General features: G+C 35.4%; 2 protein-coding genes across 2 annotated transcripts; both read right to left on the bottom strand.

Moving 5' to 3' along the window:
* Positions 1 to 5,997: 5,997 nt before the first annotated feature.
* On the bottom strand, positions 5,998 to 17,566 carry LOC120328708 (uncharacterized). Its single transcript, XM_039395240.2, has 4 exons — positions 17,286 to 17,566; positions 16,208 to 16,330; positions 13,771 to 13,887; positions 5,998 to 11,062 (listed from the first exon to the last, which is right to left on the bottom strand). The coding sequence occupies exons 1-4, from the start codon at positions 17,430 to 17,432 to the stop codon at positions 8,381 to 8,383; spliced, it is 3,069 nt and encodes a 1,022-aa protein (XP_039251174.2). The 5' UTR covers positions 17,433 to 17,566; the 3' UTR covers positions 5,998 to 8,380.
* Positions 17,567 to 19,911: 2,345 nt separating this feature from the next.
* On the bottom strand, positions 19,912 to 22,218 carry LOC120327852 (choline/ethanolamine transporter flvcr2a-like). Its single transcript, XM_078114372.1, has 3 exons — positions 21,920 to 22,218; positions 20,914 to 21,578; positions 19,912 to 20,315 (listed from the first exon to the last, which is right to left on the bottom strand). The coding sequence occupies exons 1-3, from the start codon at positions 22,216 to 22,218 to the stop codon at positions 19,912 to 19,914; spliced, it is 1,368 nt and encodes a 455-aa protein (XP_077970498.1).
* Positions 22,219 to 22,410: the final 192 nt, after the last annotated feature.

The raw sequence follows: 22,410 nt of genomic DNA, 5'->3' as shown, positions 1-22,410 counted from the left end.
AAAATGCGACCTGGGAATGAAGCTGACTTGATGCAAGTTTCAATGACTCAACTTTCAAAATTTGCTGATTCAACTTGAGGATCTATGACTCGAATTTAAAATATGCTGACTTGACTCAAGATTCGATTGGTCCATGATCTAGCTGAGATCATGTAATTCAAATATAGCTTTCTGATTTCACTCTAGGCCCATGACGAGACGTGGCTCAAATTTTAAAATTCGTTGACTTGTCTTGACGATCGTGATTTGTCTCAGCGTTTGGAATGTACCCAGCATCGATTTATGGTAATACTAAAAAAAACTGTTCTAAATAGATAATTTATTCATTCAAAATTTATCTCACATAAATACACAAACAAAATATATTAACACCATAACTAGGTAAAAATTCAAAAGTACTCAATTGTTCAAGTATTTTCAGAAAATAGGTAAAGACTAGAATTCTAGTAGATTCAGCGAGAAGTGTACAAAAATAGGAAGCAAGGTCTGGCCAATATAATGCCAGGGTCCAAGGACATCTTCAATAACAAAAAACTACTCTTACATTGGCACACTAGTTGACATAAAATAGCAGTCAGTATCCAAACTTGTTAAGACTTTTGTGTCATTTATTACATAGTTGATTTGCCAGCTTGTGATATAGAAAAGAAAGAAGCCCTATTCATATAGAGAGAATCATGATGTACAGCGTACAGCCTAACGTACCCCCTCTCCTCCCCCCCCCCCCCAAAAAAAAAAAAATTATTTGGAACATATTCTAGAGAGAACATAACTTTTATGCAATGCATCCTAGAGAACTAAATTTTTTAGGTACAATCATACACAGAGTTCAAGTGTTAAATAAATTTTCATAGAAATACTTCATAAGTGATTGATGAGTTTTGTTTTTTCGATTACCCTGTACTTGTTAGAACATCACATTAAACAATCAAAGTTATTTCGAAAGCTGGAATTCTGAGTCAAAAATATCAACTGAAGCTTGAAGATCCAAATTTTGTTATCATGTGGTCGAATAGCAAATTTCTTGAAGGTATAAAATAAAGCCAGAGTCCAAATTTTTGTCAACCAGGCCAGGAGTATTTTTAATGGCTCAAAGTAATTAGTTAAATTGTTTTTTTTTTGTCCACAGCATCCATTGATGCCATGAATACACGATCAAAATTTGTAAAATAGGAAGACATTTGGATTGAAAGGTGAATTGCAGCAAATAGCATCACTGCTAATAATTTGTTCATTTCTGTAGCTAGGTAGAAAACAATAATTCATTCTGCTGGGGGTTCAGATTCCTCTGTTGCGGGTGCCGGCTCTTCTTCAGTTGCAGGTGCTGGTTCTTCTTCAGCAGGGGGTGCCTCACCCTCTTCCTTTTCTGTTGTATCTTCAGCTACTTTTTCCTCTTCTGTGGGTTTTGCTGCGTTCTCCGTTTCAGCTGGGATTTCTGATACAGAAGCCTCTCCACCTTCTGTTGTGGCTGTCATTGCAGCAGGAGTGTTTGCCCCCTGAAAATCAATAATACAGATGAATAGTATTGATGTCTACTTTGCCCACGGAACAAATTTTTAATTTAGTTCAATCTGTTATGTGAATTCCAATCCCTTTGTGTTACAAAGCCTATACCTGAGTACAATTTATTATCTATGCATATGATGTTTGACAGTTAGCTTGTGCGAAGCAAACAACACATGTCATAAAATCAATAACCATTTTTGTGCCTGCAACCAGTAGTGGCATTCAGCTGGTTCGCACCGGTTCTATAGAACCGTCTCACAGAATTTTATGACATCAGCGAATCGGTTAGAATTACATGACTTTTTGTAACAGAATCGCCTGAAAATATGACATTTGTGTGATGGAACCGGCTGACAAAAAATTTGAATCCCATCACTGGCTGCAACTACTCTCATGTTAAATAAAGGTGCGCCCACGGTTTCATCCAATTATTTGTATCTGCCCCACTTTCATTAACACCCCTGCATACCCCTGGCCTAATGGTTAAAATGCTAGACGATGGCATCGCAGATTCAAATTCTCTGTCGCCACCTCACCAAGGGTGTAATAAATCGGGTAGATAATGCCGACCGGGAAAATTTCAGTCCTTCCAAACTATAATAAATCCCTACCCTTGTACAGAGCCTTGTTCAGAAGGAAACGTGTGTGAATACGTTGTATAAAAAACTTCTGACTAGAATATGAATCCTGGGTGCCCGTATATTGTGATAAATATTTGCTTGTAATATGCCTTCAAGGCCACTAATAAGGTGAATGATTCAGCAAATCTCAAAATTATCAGAGCAAAGCAAAATGTATAGAGAATAAACATTTGTGCAAACAAGATCAAATGTCTTTGAGGCAAGAGCTCATTATTAAATCATCAACCTATCATTCTGGTGTTTTTTATATTACTCCAGGGTATTTGTGGCATTCTTCTGAACAAAGCCAATGCAGACGGACTTTGCCTTAAAATTATTTTTGCTTAAAACCAGGTCGAACATCCAGTCATAAATATTTCAACAAGTTTAAAATTGTTACATTGTGTCTCGGTTGATTCAAAGCTGTAAAAGTCCTCCCTTATACATTTATTGATTCCATATTATCATATACAGGGTGTCCATGAAGTCTTGAAATTTTTTATAATTGCAAAGTGAATTTATCGATACCATATATTGTTTGGCCTTCACAGATGTATTAAATGAAGTAAAAATACTTGAACAATTATTAATTAGAAAACAACAAACCTGGTGAAGATGTATTAGGAACTGACTTTATAACAAAACTGAAATTGCAAATGGATTTTATCGATACCATATATTGTTTTCGCCCTCACAATTTCTAGGTGTTTAAGGTGTCCATAAGATTAATTTTGTATATGAAGTCAGTTCTCAATATATCTTGACCAGGTTTGTTGTTTTTCAAAACTGAAATTGCAAATGGATTTTATCGATACCATATATTGTTTTCGCCCTCACAGATGTACCAAATGAAGTAAAAATACTTAAACAATTACTGATTGAAAAACAACAAACCTGGTTAAGATATATTGAGAACTGACTTCATACACAAAATTAACCTTATGGACACATTAAACGCCTAGAAACGCTCTGGGCAATAAGTCACAAATTAGTGTAGCCAAAACACAAACCCTTTATTATAACATAGATACATCATTTACATCTATCTGACATGAGGCTCAGGATGTTGCGTTCTATCACCTCTCAGATTCTCAAAGATCCAGTTGCGTAATAGGTATTATTATATAATTGGTTGATTATTTTGATGTTATGGCTGCTCTGAATAAGTATTAAGGCAAGCAGCTATGTTAAAAGAAGTATATCATATCACTGTCTATCACTTTGCTGGTATCTGCACAATTTAGTACATCCTGATGGATATTTTCTTCATTAGAATTTTCAGCTTCTTTGCTATCACTGAACAAATCACCTTCCAATACTGTCTTCATTTATTTTACATTGGTGATACAATCGAAAAATTACAATCAAACCATATACATATAACAATTAATTGCACCCAAAATAATCACAAATTCACAATGATTTCTACGAAAATACTGCATTCAAAACTGCAACACGTCTAGAGGAAATTTTCTAAAATTTGTAATACAGTAATATATATATGGAACTATGTAAAGCAGATATACAGTCATAAAATCAGACAACTGAGCAAAAAAGGAGTTTATAGTTGAAGAATGGTCACAATCTAAAATTCACTCAAGATGTTATACAAAGTATTGGATGAAACAATATCAAATCGATATACCATCGATATCTGATGTTTTTGACAATTTGTGGATTTTTCAATTATATGAGTATCTGCTCCTAGCAAGGTCAGGTGTGCTCATTCAGAGTTGGAGAAAACCCACACGTTTGACTATTGAAATGGGCTACAATGAAATACAGAAAAGTATTACAAATATGAGATTGAAAAATAAGCTTTCCAGACTAAATTTATATGGTAAAAAATCTTACAATTTTATGGAATAGACAAAATAAAAGCATTTGAAGTTTCTAAATTGGAATGTTTCTATAATGAAGGATGGTTCAAAACACTGCATTTTGATAGGAAAAACTTTAGATGTGAAAACAACGTAACAAATATTTGTGTTGAATTTTTCCACATACTGTCTACTCTGAACAAGGCTTTTGAGCAGTAAGCATAATACAGTATCAGAAATAGATAAGGACACTATATTAAAGAGACATTGATAAGCGAATTCAAAAGAGTGCAAAGGGTATAGTGAGTGCTATACAGGTTATGGACTCAATCTCAATATGGCACAAAAGGTTGAAAAGTTAAATTAAAATCAGTAAGAAGCTTATGCCCAACAGGGCATAAAAAGCTGACAGACAAAAGTAATTTTAGTAAGCATGAGAGTTTACGGAATTCAGTTGAAACATCTCCAATTCACAATGTTCTGAATTTTGATTTGTAATGAAGTATATAAAAAGTAAGAATAACGCAACCTGAATGCCGTCTCATCTTGATGGATGAGGCAGACTTTATATTTTTCGATTGTTATTATAGCGATTCGACCTTACAATTCATTATAATCTTCATCTTTCTAGTTACCGTTAAATAGGGCCATAAAGTCTTGAAACTTTTAAAATTGCAATGGGAATTTATCTATCCCAATTATTGTTTTGGCCCTCACAGATGTATCAAATGAAGTAAAAATACAATACTGATTAAAAAACAGCAAACCTGGTTAAGATATATTGAGAACTGACTTAATGACAAAATTGAAATTGTAAAGGGACTTTATGGACAGTCGTTCAGACATCCTTGCGACAATGGCAACGTACGGATCTAAAGTAGGAAGTATACAAAGATCCTGCTGTTGAATACACATTTACTAGAACCTCAAGTATACTTTGAGGTTTTTTTCGTGTGTGGGGTAAGATAAAATAATATTTAAAAATTTATTTTTTGCCATGGGATCGAATTTACTGATCTTCCTCAACGTCATCTTGATCCATCATCTCCTCTAAAGCAGTGTCAATATCCACACCCTGTTCTTCGTGCGCCTTTCCAAACATACGTGTAAACTTAGAATGCGAGTGCCCTCCAGACCTGGGTGGAGATTTAGGCGGGTGTGGTGCTATCGGGGTTGCTGGGGCTTTTGAACTTTGCAGCACGCTAGGCTGTGCTGATTGTTCAGATAGCATGTACATGGGGGGTGGAGCAGGGGCGGGAACAAAGCTAGATTCTTCATTTTTAAGAGTGGTAAGTGCAAGGCCACTAACTTTTGATGAACTTCCTAATGAGGAGGGCTCTTCTGTGAGATGCAGAGCCACTGATTGCTGTTGTCCAGAATTGGAGGAAGGTTTATCACTCAAATCTAATGCTTCTTGTTCAGAATATTCCAACGAGGCAGCAATACCATTAAGAGGCTGGTAAGAAGCATCCATAGCTATTGAGGAAGTGTGTTCTAAAGTTACAAGTTTGTTTTCCAACGGCATTGCTGCTGAATCTTCGAACTCAGGTAAAGATGCAGTATCTTCTTTGTCATTATCGGCATCCATAGCAGCAGCCATTGATTGGTCAACATCTTCAGGATTGTCCATTTTCATAGCAAACAAGCGATTATTAATGCCTGCATTACCTTTATACAGTGCTTGTGCATGGCTTTGTTCGAATTCTGAACAATCAGGCTCTTCTTCTTCACTACGAAGAAGGGGAATAGAAATACTTGCTTCATTCTCTGGCTCATAGGCTAATGGAAGAGACTCCCCTCCAACCGGGTAGATAATAGGGGCCGTTGATGATGTGGGCAGACCAGACATTGCCAATGAAGATGTCTGTTGTAGCGTTTCATCAGCTATTTCGGTCAATATCTCTTTAATTATTTCAGCAGGTTCTTCAATTATTGGTTCAATAGACGACACATTTCCAATTCCATTATCTGGGGTTTGCGCAGGATGAGAAAACTTTTCATATTTCTCCAAGTCCGGTGTTTTAGCCTGGTGAAGATATATTGAGAACTGACTTTATAACAAAACTGAAACTGCAAAGGGATTTTATCGATACCATATATTGTTTTCACCTTCACAGATGTATTGAATGAAGTGAAAATACCTAAACAATTACTGATTGAAAAACAACAGAACTGGTTAAGATATATTGAGAACTAACTTCATATACAAAATTAACCTTATGGACACCTTAAACACCTAGACACGCTCTGGGCAATAAGTCACAAATTAGTGTAGCCAAAATACAAACCCTTTTTTTAACATAGATACATCATTTACATCTATCTGACAAGAGGCTCAGGATGTCGTGTTCTATCACCTCTCAGATTCTCAAAAACCCAGTTAAGTATTATTATCCTAGAATAGGCCAATTGTTGTGATGTTATGGCTGCTCTGAACAAGTATTAGGGCAAGCAGACACAAGAAGTACGGTGTATTATATCTCTTGTCTGTCATTTTGTTGAGATCTGCACAATTTAGGGGAATTCCATAGTGTATGTACCAGTTTAGGCCAAATATTAATTCAGATTTCCTTATTTTAGTTCTATTACGAGTTCAGGAATGTCTGTGTTAGCCAAGTGAATATACCCCCTGTCCATAGGTTTCAGTCCCTTTACATAACTTGATGTAAAATAGGCAAACAAAATTAGTTACCTTTATATTGGCACATACACTTCTGGAGCACCCTATTTAGTATAAAGTGGTGAATGTTTCATTAGATTTTCAGTTAAGCTCCTATGCTATAACTATACAAATTGCCTTCCAATACTGTTTTCATTTATTTTACATTGGTCACAAACAAACTATATATACCAATTAATTGCACCCAAAATAATTACAAAATTCACAATGATTCCTACAAAAATAATGCATTTCAGACTGAAACGTGTGTAAGAGAAAATGCCTACAATATGTAATATATATATGCAACAATGTAAAGCAACAAAAGGGATTAATAGTGGATGAATGGTCACTACCTGAAATTCCCTCAATATGGTATACGAAGTGTTAAATGAAACAATATTAAATCAATATACCGTCGATATCTGATGTTTTTGACAATTTGTGGATTTTTCAATTATATGAGTATCTGCTCTTAGCAAGGTCAGGTGTGCTTATTCAAATTTGAGGGAAACACACACGTTTGACTATTGAAATGTGCTACAATGAAATACAGAAAAGTATTACAAATATGAGATTGAAAAATAAGCTTTCCAGACTAAATTTATATGGTAAAAATCGTACAATTTTATGAAATAGATAAAATAAAAGCATTTGAAGTTTCTATAATGAAGGACGGTTGAAAACACTGCATTTTAAATGGAAGAACTTTAGATGGGAAAACAAAGTGAAAATGTTCATGCTAAATTTTTCACATACTGTCTACTCTGAACAAGAATCTTGAGCAGAAAGCAAAATACAGTATTTGAAAATAAGATAAAACCACTATATTAAAGAGACATTCATAAGCAAATTATAAAAGGGTGGTATAGTAAGTGCCGTACAGGTTAAGGACCTCAATCTCAATAAAGCACAAGTAGATGAGAAGTTAAATTAGAGTCAGTAAGAAGCCCAACAGGTATGTGAGTTTTCAGTAAGCTGAAACGCTTCCCGAATTGTTTAAACAACAAATGGATACATAGAAGAAGTTGCTCAGTGGGTTGCTTGATGCGGTAATTACGTTTCAGGACAAAGAGTGTCTTTCCAGGTTAATCCGGAACACATCACCAATTTTAGATCTTGGCAAATGTTTACCATAAGTTATACTGACCCCAAAATGATGAAACCTGCAAGTCAGCTTAATTTTGAATGTCATTTTATATATTTAGACAAGAGTAGTTAATATTAAGCCGACAGAAAAAGTAATGTCAGTAAGTATGGAAGTTCACTGAATGTAGTTGGAACATCATTCAAAGCATGATGTTTTGTATTTTTGAAAATAGATGACACAAAACTTACAAGGAAGTACGCAATGCAACCTGGATGCTGTCTCATCTTGGTGAATCATCCATAAATACCAATTTACTTGGAAATAGATGAGACAGACTAGGTTATTCCAATCCTATATTTCACGATTCTTATTATAGTGATTTAACCCGGCAATTATTAAAATCTTTGTAGTTATATATTGTTTTTTCTGAAGAAGTAGAATATGATCCGACGAAAGCTTGCAAATATACTTGCTATTTTGTGGAAAGAGATTATATTTATCTTTATAATACTATTTCGTTCAAACACCCTTGTGGCAATGGTAACATTCTGATCTAAAGTAGACAAAGGGCTTGCAGTCCAATACACATTTACTAGAACCTCAAGTATATTTGACAAATCTTTTTATTTGTTTGGGGTGGGATGAAATAATATTTGAAAATTTTTATTTTGCCACAGAATTGAATTCACTGATCTTCCTCGACGTCATCTTGATCCATCATTTCCTCTAAAGCAGTGTCAATATCCACGGCCTGTTCTTGGGGTGCCTTTCCATTCATGGGTGCTGCAAACTTAGAGACTTTTCCTTTGAACTTCCGAGATGCTTTTAGACTATCCGTGGGTGGAGATTTAGGCGGGTGTGGTGCCATCGGAGGTGCTGATTGTTCAGATAACATGTGTATTGGTGGTGGGGCAGGGGCGGGAACAAAACTAGATTCTTCATTTTCAAGAGTGGTAAGTGCAAGGCCACTAACAATAGGAACTGATGATGAACTGCGATCTGAGGAAGTCTCTTCTGTGAGCTGCAGAGCCACTGATTGCTGTTGAGCAGAATTGGGTCTAGAATTGGAGGAAGGTTTATCACTCAAGTCTAATGCTTCCTCTTCTTGTTCAAAATATTCCAACGGGGCAGCAAGACCATTAAGAGGCTGGTAAGAAGCATCCATAGCTATTGAGGAAGTGTGCTTTAAAGTTACAAGTTTGTTTTCCAACGGCATTGCCGCTGAATCTTCGAACCCATGTAAAGATGCAGTATCTTCTTTGTCATTATCTGCATCCATAGCAGCAGCCATTGATTGGTCAACATCTTCAGGATCTTCCATTCCCATAGCGAAGAAGAGATCATCAACACCCGCATCATCTCTATACGATGCTTGTGCCTGGCTTTGTTTGGATTCTGAACGATCAGGCTCTTCTTTTTCGCTACGAAGAAGTGGAATTGAAATACTTGCTTCGATCTCTGGCTCATAGGCTAATGGAAGAGACTCCCCTCCAACTGGGTAGATAATAGGCGCTGTTGATGAATTGGGCAAACCAGACATTGCAGATGAAGATGTCTGCTGTAGCGTTTCATCAGCTATTTCGGTCAATATCTCGTTATTTATTTCAGCAGGCTCTTCAATTCTTGGTTCAATAGACGACACATTTCTTATTTCATTATCTGGGGTTTGTGCAGGATAAGAAAAATTTTCATGTTTCTCCAAGTCCGGTGTTTTAGTTTGGTCTTTTACAAGAATTCTCCAAGCTTCTCCATCTCTGGGCTTTTCTGGTGATTCTACTTCTCTAGTTTGATCCTCTGCTTGTCTCTGAAAATCATCCTCCATGTTGTGTCCAATTATATCATCTTCATCCAAGCTATCATGCAGGATTCGTTCGTCGCATTCCATTTTTTGTCCATCTTGAGTTGTTAAATCTACAGTTTCCTCATTATTTTCAACTGTTTTATCCACGATTTCAACCAGACCACCAGGATGTTCTCTAAAGGTATATTTTTCAGCTGTTGAATCGTCCTCGTTTTCATATGCTTCATCTTTGCTTGATTTTTTACCTTCTTGAAATAAATCTTCATGTGAATGACTTCGTAATTCTAAATCTGGTTTCGGTGAGGAAATTTCTGTCGAACTCGTTTGTTTCAATTCACTCATACTTTCATCACCACCAGTGGGCGAAATAGAGCGATAAGAAGGGGGTAGACTGATGGGGTAAATTTCATGAGCGTTTGGTTTTTTCATTTCCCTGTCGCCAACGATAAAATCAGTTTCTTCAGTATCTTGAATTGAGCGAGTTGTTTCCAAATTCAAATATTCATCAGCAGTTTCTTCTCTAATTTCAATCAAAGCTGCTTCCGTATCTTCTCCAGTTTTTAAAGGAGTATAAACTTCATTGCCATCCTGTTTTTCATTGTCGTACATGTATTGAGGCGTCTGGTGTGATTCCCTTTCAGAAGCAGGACTTTCAGCTGGCTGTTCAGGCTCATCACCATGTTCTGAAACCTCCGCATCAACAGTCACCTCATAAATAACATTCCCCTTCAAATTTGTTTTTATCCCCGACTCTTCACCTTTGACTGGTTCAACTTCATCTTTAATTTCCGACGTTCCAACAACTGATTCTGATTGTTCAGAATCTTGGGTCATGGGTGAATCTTGCTTCTTCTCCTGAGTTGTAGAAGTCAGTTTGGCTCCCTGTTCAATCTCCTGCAAAAGAGATGATCGTGGTGTAGGCGGTTCTGGGTCTTGCGTTGTGATAGGTTTTGAATCCATACTATCTTCAAGCTCTTCAATGAGTTTCCCATGCAAAGGGTGATGTGCATCATGGACATGTTTCTGAACCCGGCTCATTTCATTTCCGCCATCTGATTTATCTGCCTTCTCAGCATTCGCACTATCTTCAACTGTTTTAGAGTCGTAAGACAAATTATGGCTCTCATTAGGAGTGTCTGTACTCCATGGAACTGAACCAGGAAGAGGAGAGGAAAGCTGGGGCAAATCCGGATAAATTTTAGAGTAAGAATCATCTGCATCCTCGGCGGGTGAAGAAGGGCTTACTGCAGGTTTGAATCCTGAATCAGATGAATTAATAGAAGCTTCACTCGCAGATTTGACCTTCGAAACTGTTGGCTCTTCTTGCAGTTGAGAAGAAGTGTTTTCTCCCACACTAGTATAAGATGTACTTTTAACTTCGTCTTCTCTATGTGGCTGGAATGCCAGATTCTCTTCAGCTAAGTGTGAACTTAAGCTAGATTGAGATTCGCTTTCCACATGTCGCTCAGAATATCCCACTTGATATTCTGTAGATCTGGTAACAGTGCTAGAATCTGTAGAAATTTGACTCTTGGATGAAATTCCTTCATTACTTCTTGGTGTCCTCTGCAAAGAAATGAATAATTACATTATTTATTGAAAAAACAACTTAAATTTCATTACAGACTTTAAATTGACTGGAAGAACATTTGCTAAGTTTATTACACAAACATTCATTACACGACAAAGCATTAAACAGGGTACAGAACTAACATTCAAAAATTTAAAAGGTTTGGAAAAAAGCTAATTCACCTCATAGCTATCACCCAAAATATCTTTATAAATTTGGCTATCACAACATTCAAACTAAAGTTTGGAAATACAACATATATTTGTACAAAAATTTTGGGAAGGATGAGAAATTATCAACACACTAGTTACCATAAAAAAAAAGGGACGAGCAAGGACTCAGTAAAAAACAAGTAAATTTTAAAGGTGTATATTAAAGATATATAAATAGATTGTAGGCCAAAAACACACAATAACCAGCCAATTTTTACAGGGCATCCTCACACCCTACTGTACAATCAATAACATCAAAATTAGGGCTGGACACTTCGAATCGATTCGAATAGTGAATTATTCGAATCGGTTCAGAGCAAATTTCGATTCGTCGTCATCCTTTTTTTTTTCTTTCTGCAAATGGTCGAGGTGAATTACCCAAATTTTTTTTTTGATGTTTTCAGTAATTCATTTGTTGACAGGACCAATTACAATGAAAAAAGTGACAGTTACATATTTCTCCCAAGTATTCGAGATCTAATTCGAAAAAAATATTTGATTTGATTCTGAAATCATCAGGTATTCGAAATAGCCCAGCCCTAATTAAAATAGAACGAGTTAAACAGCATGCAAAAGTACTGACCTTACAACACTGAATACTCATGCAGACATCGACAAATCAACATGCAGATGAGAAGATTCATTTGTTTCTACTGATCCATCTACGAGGTGTTCAATTATTAAGATGATGAATTTATTTGTGCACAGAAATTAGGTAGGCCTATACAGCTACGGTACAAGTGTATATTGAAGAGGAAATCTCTACGCAGTTTAGCTGTTACGCGTGTACTCTAGATAAGTCTAAACTTATTGCAGCTTATTGTGATGAACCTAACTCAAATTCAAAAATCTTGACCCTTATAGAACTGACATGTCCAAACTATGACCTGCTGGCCAAATCCGGCCCGTTGGGTAATTCAATCTTGCCCGCCTGATGCTGCCACAACCAAACTAAATCAAAATTTTGGTGCTTTAGATGAAAAATAGCATATAATAAATTTGTTCAGATATCGATTAAATTTAGTTTGAGCACGAAGCTTATTGTTTCAACTTTTGCTTTCATAACACTGTAAATATTTTTCATGAAATGTACTTTTTACATCACACTTACATGGCCCGCCAGTCTTGGTGGGCAATATTCTTGGCCCCGAGTTCAAAAACCTTGCCCACCCCTGTTCTAAAGCTTATAAACGGTCCAAGAGGCAAAAGCTGCTAATATTGCCTTAAATCCCATATTCTTGCTTAGATACTAGTTCTGATATGCGAATGCCACAAATGCAAGAATGTGGGAGTGGTGGAAACTGTCACTAATGTGAGTAAAACGGTGAAACATCTAAAATGAAGATTTTATCTTGTCTGATTCATATTTAAACCAGATAAAAATACAACAATCTGAGAGCTATCCAGGACTACAAACCTCAGTTACCATCTTACATAGTAGTTAGGATTTAATATAACTCGAGGCGCCAATCAAATTTCGCTTAAACGAAATTAAAAAGGGTCTTTATTGGATATTTTTTTTTGAACTACGGTACTTTGTCTTTTTCAAACATTTTCTCCCTTTCTTATGAATCCACTACCATGATTTGTGTCTCCGCACAATTAAATGAAATACACAATCCTACAATACCAATCTATTACAATACAATGAAGGACATTGATCCAGAATTACACTTCTGAACGGCACACACACAATTGATTACAAACACTGAAGACAATACATATTTCGCAAGATGCAGCAATAGATACACTGAACAAGATCGTTCAACTACCAAATTTTCACAGAATAGAATTCAAATATTCATTTGTTTTCAAAGTTAAAATTTAATTCGCAACAAACTGTCTTAAGAAGACTTTATGACCATACGCAGTTAGGACAGCTTAATCGTATGACAAACAACAGACTCTCTCTTGTATGGTTATCAGTCTCAGGCAGATAAGGGAATAGCTGAACAATTTAAGCGTATGCCCAGACTTGCTATGACGCGGGAAGCTGCTACTGAACAGTGGTTATGTGAGCCACTAGATGTCAATGAGAGCTCTATCTTTTTCCTCACATATAATCAACCTCCCCATGATAAAATTCTAATCTGACTAGATAATTAGCGAGATGATGGGAAGTGTATTTCCAATGTTTAACAAATTTAATGTTTATTTTGAAACAAAGCAAAAACCCACTACTTTGAATTATGCTTGTGCAAAAACAGCCAATGACAAACCTACAACACACCGGTATGATTAAGAAAGAGGAGTATATCAGTATAATATATCTGAACAATTGTGTTTGTGATTTTTAGCAGTGCTGTAATGGATGATGTTTATACTAGCCAAGTGCAATTTAGGCCCGTCTATCAATATCACTATAATAAAATAGTAGTATGTAAGCTTTCTTTGAGCAAACTTTTGCTGGTGAGCTGTGACTAGCGCCATATGATTAGTGCAAAACATTTGCAATGAAAAACAAGTTTTCAATAAAATTTTTAGGCACTCACCCCAGTAGGTGAAGAATCTTCTTCATCTTCTAAAACTGCTGTGAGACTAGGAGCTCCTGGTCTGTTTGTCAAGTCTTTAAGTGTTGGTTCTGGTGGACGATTTTCAATTCTTCTTGCCTGGTAAAAATAATTGCTTCAGTAGTAAATATTGTACTTTGAATTTTTTTTTTATCTTTGCTAGGATATTGATGACAAACTCAAAGTTTCAAATTTACAAATAATGATACAAGCAAATATCAAGGGCTTTAAACCAGTAGGATGAAACTTAAAAAAGATGTTTTGATAAAATGAGTTATAATTTGATAAAACTACCAGATAACTACCAGAATAAAAAGCAGCTATATTGTTGTAATCTGTTTTAGAAGCTCTTTTGTCTTACTACCTTCAATATTGACAAATATTCCATGCTAGATTAAATAGTGATTTCTCAAACAAAACATATCTGATCAGGAGCTTTCAAATAAACAATTTGGTGATAATGTTATATACATAATTAGAAGTAATACATTATATACAGTGGAGGGCTTCAAATTTTTTGTCAGCCGATTCCATCATACAATTGTCATATTTTCAGGCGGTTCTGTTACAAAAAGTCATGTAATGCTAACCGATTCGCTGATCTCATGAAACTCTGTGAGACGGTTCTATAGAACCGGTGCGAACCGGCTGAATCCCACTACTGATAATATATTTGGTAATTTTAAAATCTAGTTTTATTAGCTAAGAAAACACACTTGAAACATCAAATATTTTGAAACAATTTCAATTTTAGCCTGGTTCTGTTTCAAATTCAAACTGTCACTGACCTGCAAATGATTTCTTAGTGTTTCTTTTCTCTTAATTGAACAAAATGCTTCTATTTATTTCTAACCTAATATGAAGCTTTCATATACAAGCCAATTCTGACTTTATTTGACCAATATCTTACATTCAGTGGCGTGCTTAAAAGGGGACCAAAGGGGTAGCATGTTATAGGGGTGAGTTTGTTGCTTAGTTTGTCGATTTAAATAATAATATTACAAACATTTTACTCTTACTGACATTTAATTTATTTATTCTCATGTATGAGAACATCTTTAATTTGTTTATCCCTAAATTATTTTTGAAGTTAGGTACAAGGTGCAGCATTATCAGAAACTCGCCCCGGGCAGCAGAAAAGTTTGACACGCCACTGCTCACATTCTTTCTGTTCTGAGAACTTCTGACACAACCATTAGTATCTGTTTCAGTCCCTGTCTGAATTATCCAACCTCTTTCATAAAACGTAACAATCTCTGGATGGTTACTGACCCTGACACATAGTAAACTCTAATCTTTGCTGTAATTCCAAACTCTGTGTTTTTATATCTCAAATTTAATCAGAAAAATTATACTGCTTTTAGCTAATGCATAAAAACTCATAAATAAATTGACAGTTCTTCAATAAATGAACACAGAATCCAATACTATATAAATCAATTAATTCTCCATAATGATCCATCTCAACAATAAATAAACTCATTCTTGAACTTCACCAACTTTTTCTCTGCAATGGAAATAATGGGAAAAATAAACAGAAAGAATTTGTTAGTGTCTGACTATTTTAACCAAAATATAATAAAGCTATGTTAATAAGGCGAGTGCTTGCGCACCGCACAGATCTCTTGAAGTTCCTGGGAACCTTTCCTAGCAACTAGTCATATTTAATTACTTAATAACTTGCTGTAAGATCAATATATTTCACCAACTCAAAAACTTTTTTTTCTAACAAATCCTGATTGCCATGCTGTTTGGTATCACTATAGCAAAATAGAATCAAATTACATAACCTTATAGTGTACTGGCAAATATCTTCCATATATGAAAGAAAATTATTGCATACAGATTATACTTCATTTTAAAATTCATTCAATATATCTATAATATAGCAAATTTTCACTCATTCAAGATATACCATTATGATAATTGCCTTGAAAAGGTGAGAATTAACCACAGTTATTAACTATAAAATTTGATCTTCAAAATATCAAAATAGATTTTTATACATTTTTATTTTATACATCCTATTATTATTCAATGAAGGTTAATTTATACCAAAGTTCATTGACCGAGAGCCAATATTGGAAGCCTAAATTTATTTGCGGGCCAGGAGTGCCCGCAAGGGGCCGATACTGACATATATAATTGAGATATCGAATTGTTAATATATCGAACTGAATTGTTGGGAATATACGCATGCTTAAACTGTGATAATGACATAACAATTGGTGGTATCTAGAACACAAAGGAAACGTTTTGGGAACCACTGACTTAAATCATTTTGATAGGGAAAGTAAATGGATGTTTAAACATCAAACTATGAAATCTCTTTTCAAGTCAAAATAGATTCTTGTACAGTAAGAAGTATTTAATTGAACCTACTCCATAATGAGATAAGCTTGATTCATAAACAACTGACCTTTTGTTCTTCAATTTCTCTCATTCTAATCGTCTTAGCTTCTTCTGAGAGTTGTTCAGAAAGAATATCTTCCATTTCAGCAGCTCGTAATTCATCATTGAGTTGTCGATCTTTTGCTGATAACTGCACAAAAATGAAAAAATTTAGATACAAAACAACGGATAGACTCCAGTAAGTGACCCAGTGCTAGTTCAATTCAATGCATTCCAGTTCCTGTATACCTACACTGAAAGACTTGATGATACTTGGCAAATGATAAATTGACAAATACCATAATGTCCTATAAGTAAGCCAATGTTAGTCTAATTCGACAATTTAAACAAAACATGGTTATGTACCATAAACTGTTATTATAGTCAACTCAAATTTGCAGTTTGGATATTTCAAATGATTTGATGATGTATAGATGATTGTTTAATTAGGATGAAATGTAGTTAAATGCTTTATTCATAGTTAATTTTCAAATACAATATATTTTTATCTCAAATGTGGTTTCAATTTAATTAGTTCTATTTGGCAATAGTTATTTTTCACGATTTTTTTGAAAACATTCGTTTGAGCGAACAAATTCAAACAAAAATTTATAACTCGAATTGCAGCTTTCACTGACTACCTTCTTCTATAAAGCTTTCAATCAAAATTTGTGTTATTGAAGTGACAAATTATATGAAACAGTTCACATATTAACCTCAGCGATTCAACTCTCGATGCATAATTCTGTGCAGAAGACAGATTTGCATTGATTGATTTCTTGAAATTTTTGAAAACTCTATTTTTTATGATAAGTTAAAGTACGGTACCGGTAGCTTATATGACCATTAACTTATAGGTGCTTTTAACAGAAAATGACATAAGTTACAACGATCAATCAATCAATCAATTTTATTTCGGTCACTCTGGTATGAAACAAAACAGTAACAAACGAACAAACACAAAACACAGAGGACCTGGAGGACGGGCATAACTTAAAGAAAAGTTTAAAACGTGAAAATACGCGTCCGTCCCGTGAGATGTACAATGGGTTAAAACCAAACAAATGGAAATAGTGGAATATAAAAAAGAGGAAACTTGTTTTTACCAATTTATCTGCAGCTTCATTTTCCTTGAATTTGTACAAAAAATGTGCGATATATTCCACTGGATCCATGGGCCGTTTTTCAACAACTTCGCAGAGCGCTTCTGTCAAAACTGATCCCAGGTGTTTCTTCAAATACTCAGAATCCATTTTATAATTTTGTTATTTAAAACTAAATACAGATATTTTCGCAAAACTTTATAGATATTCACAGTACAATTGCGACCTCAAGATCGAAAAACCTGCAAAACTAAATGTGCGACTGAAGTAAAGTTTCGTTTTATTCCAACGGTTGCTAATGGTTACTGTAATTTCGCTACAGCGAATTCTAGTGATAAATCAAGATGGATTTACATATTTATCCTGTGGGAGACGAATGACGATAAAATGAAGTAACAATAGATAGATAGATAATGATTTATTTCCGATACATGTACATAATACAATGAGCATAAGCAAACAACAATAAGCATAAAAATGTATACGGAAGGGGACGGGCAAGACTTCCAAGGTCAACAAGGTCGACCGACCCTTAAGGTAAGATTCTACCAAGACAGGACACTCTAAAGCAGGCATCATAATTACAATAGAAGAAATATAAATTTTTGAGTTTTAAGCCCGGTTAAGAGGCCCCAGAAATCAATTCCCCGAAAGTATTGGAATAGGAATAAATATTAAAAGGAACAAGAACATCACATGATTACGCAGATCATGTTTTTAATAGTAATTGAAAAAGCGAAAAAAAAGAGAAAGAATAAGAAGGGCGTCGGGCTAATTACAATTAATTAAACTTTATGTTAGACACGAATCAAATCGTGAGAATGAGGCAATTTCTATGAATAGGTGAAAAATTAAAAATACCATACTTCCCAAGCTATATAGTACATATAATTATTACTTCAGACTATATATAATAGCATCTTCAATAATTTTCACAAAGACATATGAATAATCCATATATAAGATGGTGAATTCCTATCCATTTTATAAATCTGATAGCATATACTGAGATTTGCACGATATTTCATCATATTATGATCCGCTGTGATCCAATATAACTAATTCTAATCTATTGTCCAATTTATAGTTCAACAATACAAGTAACCAGTGAATTATTTTGTAACACATTTAGTTGTTTTGCACAAATTTGTATGCATCTGTTACGACCCTTGTTTTGTCGTTGGCGTGATGTCCATATTGACAGATATTCTGAACTTGGATACTTATTTCATAGACTGCCGGTACGCCTATTGTCTACACATCGAATCGCAGTATTGCTGTTTTCATTTTGCATATATAAAACCATCAAATCACGTTCTCTATCCCATACCCTTGCATATTTTTTCCATCTATTCAAAACGACCGAACTAGGACTTGCACGGGTCACGTGTCTTTGTTTAGGCTACTGGACGGCAAAAAAACAAAAACGCCCATTTAGCTCCTGTTAGTTGCAAGTTGGATTATACGTTTCCGTTTTGTTTGGCTGTTGAAAATGGGTATTTCGTATTGTTCCGTTGGCTGTACGTATAGTACAAGTACGAAATGGATCTTCAGTTATATTCCACTGTTTTCAAAAGATCTGGAACGTCGCGCAATGTGGATATCATCTATTGGAGGGACTGCTTGATGTCAAGTCTAGAAGTCATCTCGCTTGTGTTTCACTGTTTGCGGACAGCACTTCGTTGATGGTGAATGATGATGTGCCGTTATCAATTTCTTTAAATATTCATAAGGCCTACTTGCTTGTCTACTTACAGACTTGACTTGTGTAAGGAATTAATCATCAATTACCATAAGGTATTGTTTCCTTACTTAGCAGGTACCGGTAATCTATTAGTAAGTGTGAAAAGTTGAATAGACAACTAAAGTTTAATTAACGCCAGTGCTCATGCAAAAAATAACCAGAATTCAATTAAATTCGCCATCTAGGAATACCCTCGCCACCGCCTCTCTGATCACCCTGGTAGTTTCGCAGGTACCAATCCCATGCGGAGATAGTTATGTGCGTGAGGATTGCAGCTCTTCTCCCACTGAGGGTGGTTCACACGGCCGCCGGCGACGTTCCGGATCTTTTAAAAACAGTGGACTATAACTGAAGATCCATTTCGTTGTCTATACGTACAGCCAACGGAACAATACGAAATACCCATTTTCAACAGCCAAACAAAACGGAAACGTATTATCCGACTTGCAACTGACAGGAGCCAAATGGACGTTTTTGTTTATTTGCCGTCCAGTAAACAAAGTCACGTGACCCGTGCAAGTCCTCTATAGTCTATATTGCTTTCTTGTGTTGAAAATTTTAATTTAAAGAGTTGGGAACTAATTGAATCTCGCAACTTATCGAAAATATCCTGACCGGACACTTAAAACATCTTTGTCATGTTTATGCTTTGTGAGCATTGATTGCGAGATTAAATTTTTTTTTATGTTGGACATAATTTAATTTCTCCGTAAAATAAAAGCATGATATCTTGCGGAAGTGAACTAAACTTGCGCTTCAAGGAAAATTTCCATCCTTCATTGTCGTGTCCAACTGGGGTCGAGAGTAAATATATATATATACATTTTACCTAATACCAAAAACAATTTGGGCACAATGAGTCACAAGAATTCCATATACGTAAACCTATTTATTCATGGCTGTAGTTTCATCAACTTTAGCAGGTGATTCTTCGAACTTATTTGTTTTCAATCGTTTGTAATCCGGTTCAACTGATAAAATGAACAAAACTAATGCAACAGAAATGCAAATTGCTGCGATTGTCGCGATGCCAATGTCGAAATTTTCTTTCAATATTCTCATGATGCTCGTCCAAAAGAATAATCCCAAACTCGTGATTCCACCAAATACAGGCATCATACGCAACTTGTTATTTGGGTAAGTTGTTTCCATTAGGAATTCTACAACAGCTGGACCGTATATACAACGACTGGAAAGAGCCGCAGTGTACCCGATGTATATGAGCGGCAATATTTTGTATGTATGCGCGTAATAAAGGCAACAAAAAGACAAAATTGCTGTCGTGGCACCTATAAAAAAGGAATGAATCGTTTATTTTAGAAAAAATATTATGAACCTTCTTGCAACATACAGATTGAAATAATCGTCTGTAAAAAAAAAATGTCACAGAAAAATATCGTCCCTACAAATACATACCACATGTATGGAAAATTACGAATCCACATATATATATATATATATAGTAAAAATATGTGATACCAAAATTTGCCCCAAGACCCGAGATTTCATAATATTTCAATAGACATAGTTTTTGTAAATCAAAGGTGCACTACCACGATGTATTAGAGCTGGGTATAATGATATAAAAAGTGTACAAAATCTGAAAGTTTCAACTAAAACACTGGTATCTTTTGTACAAAGCTCCCGCCAAAAAACACCCCAGTCAACGGTCGAAATAAGGATATTAGTAATTATCTAATAAGCGCCTGTGTTAGGAATGCAGATTGCGATGAAAATTCAATTATTTCCTAAACCTAATTCTAACCCCAACGAAAAAATTACTAATTTGTTATTTTACAACGTGGCGGGGGTGTATTTCCCAAGTCTCACATTTTTCATTAGTGACGGGGCTTTGTACCAAAAATCCAAAAACTGAATATTCCTCACCTATTATCGAGACCAATTTGAAAGATTTATATTTATCCAAGATTCGACCGGTTACGATTACTATAAGTGACGTCACTGAAGCCCGTATGGTAGAAATGTCGCCTGGTATCCTATTGTCAAGTTCAGGGAATGATGACAGAACAAATGATGGCATCAGAAACACTGCGTAAGACTGTGCAACATCACCAAAAAACATGGCTAAACTGAGCAAAATGAACGGCTTCAAGTAAATAGCATTCCATACTGCTTTCAATCGGCTTCTTTGTGTTGTAGTTTTAGGTGAGATAGCAACAGATATGAGAATGTCTTCCTGGGACCTATTAGGTGGAGACGGAGGGTCATTGTCGCAGTAAAGTACAGCCAGCACGAGCGCAATTAGCAAAACGATACTGAAAAATCCATGTGTAGCTGTAAACAATATTTTTACCGGGATGAACTCAGTGCCGCTGCCGTCAACAGGAAAATCGACGTTCGGGATAGCGTATGGGTATATCAGAGAGCTAATAATGCCAGCCAAAGTTTTAGCAAACACGGGTAGCACAAAGGCAGTCGCGGTTTCATTTTGAGGAAACCATGCAGCTGCTAAGAGAACTTGCGCAGTGCGGGTCACACCGTTGATAAAAGCCATAATGATTCGTCCCAGTGCCGTGACGTAGAACAATTGTCTGAAATAGAGTAAAATGCATTTACACAGTGTTACACTTTTGTTATATAGGCAGTTATATCTTAACCGGCTTTGTATTATTTTAATTCACTTTTTTGACTTGTACAAAATGGTAAAGATATGTAAATATTGTATAAGTATAAACCGATATGAGGGATATTGATATTTTGACGCCAAACCTGTTATTGTTTCGTGTACCGAAACTTCTGTTTACTTGATATTTATATATACTGTTTTCTTCGTATGACAAAATGAAATAAACTCTTTTTCTCTAATACACCTTCGTATGCCCATCAATATTTGCACAAAGCGCGTGAAATTATTCTCAAAACGAAAGCTTACCTTGAAACAAATCCGATTGTGCATAGGATAGTACCAATTAGAAGTAAAGTTAGCATTCCCAGAATTAGAGCTCGCAAAGATAAAGTATCACCAAAGTAGGCTACACCAAAGCCCACAGGAAAAGCGACCAGTAACCCAACAACAGCTAACATATCTGCTTGATACGGAGTAATGTCGTAAAACGATGCTACGACATCATGTAAGACAACGAATCCGTTTGTGATGTAGACTGGAATGAAAGTAATACCGCAGAGTATCACAAGTAGAAGCCATCTTCGAGGGTACGCCTTGTATTCCATCGTGTGTTATTTTATAATGCTCAATCCTAAAATATGAAATAGTGAGATTAACTAGTTAGCTCAACGTTTCCCAACCGAGTGGGAATTCCCCAGGGGAAATTTTGATGTTGTCGGGCAGAAAATATCACTTTGCATTTACAGTATATTAAAAAAAATATCGTTTAGTTTTGTTATAATGGGTATTTATGAATA

Source organism: Styela clava, chromosome 7 (genome assembly GCF_964204865.1).
Source record: "Styela clava chromosome 7, kaStyClav1.hap1.2, whole genome shotgun sequence".
NCBI classification, from domain to species: domain Eukaryota; kingdom Metazoa; phylum Chordata; class Ascidiacea; order Stolidobranchia; family Styelidae; genus Styela; species Styela clava.
This window is presented reverse-complemented; position numbering and strand designations above follow the sequence as displayed.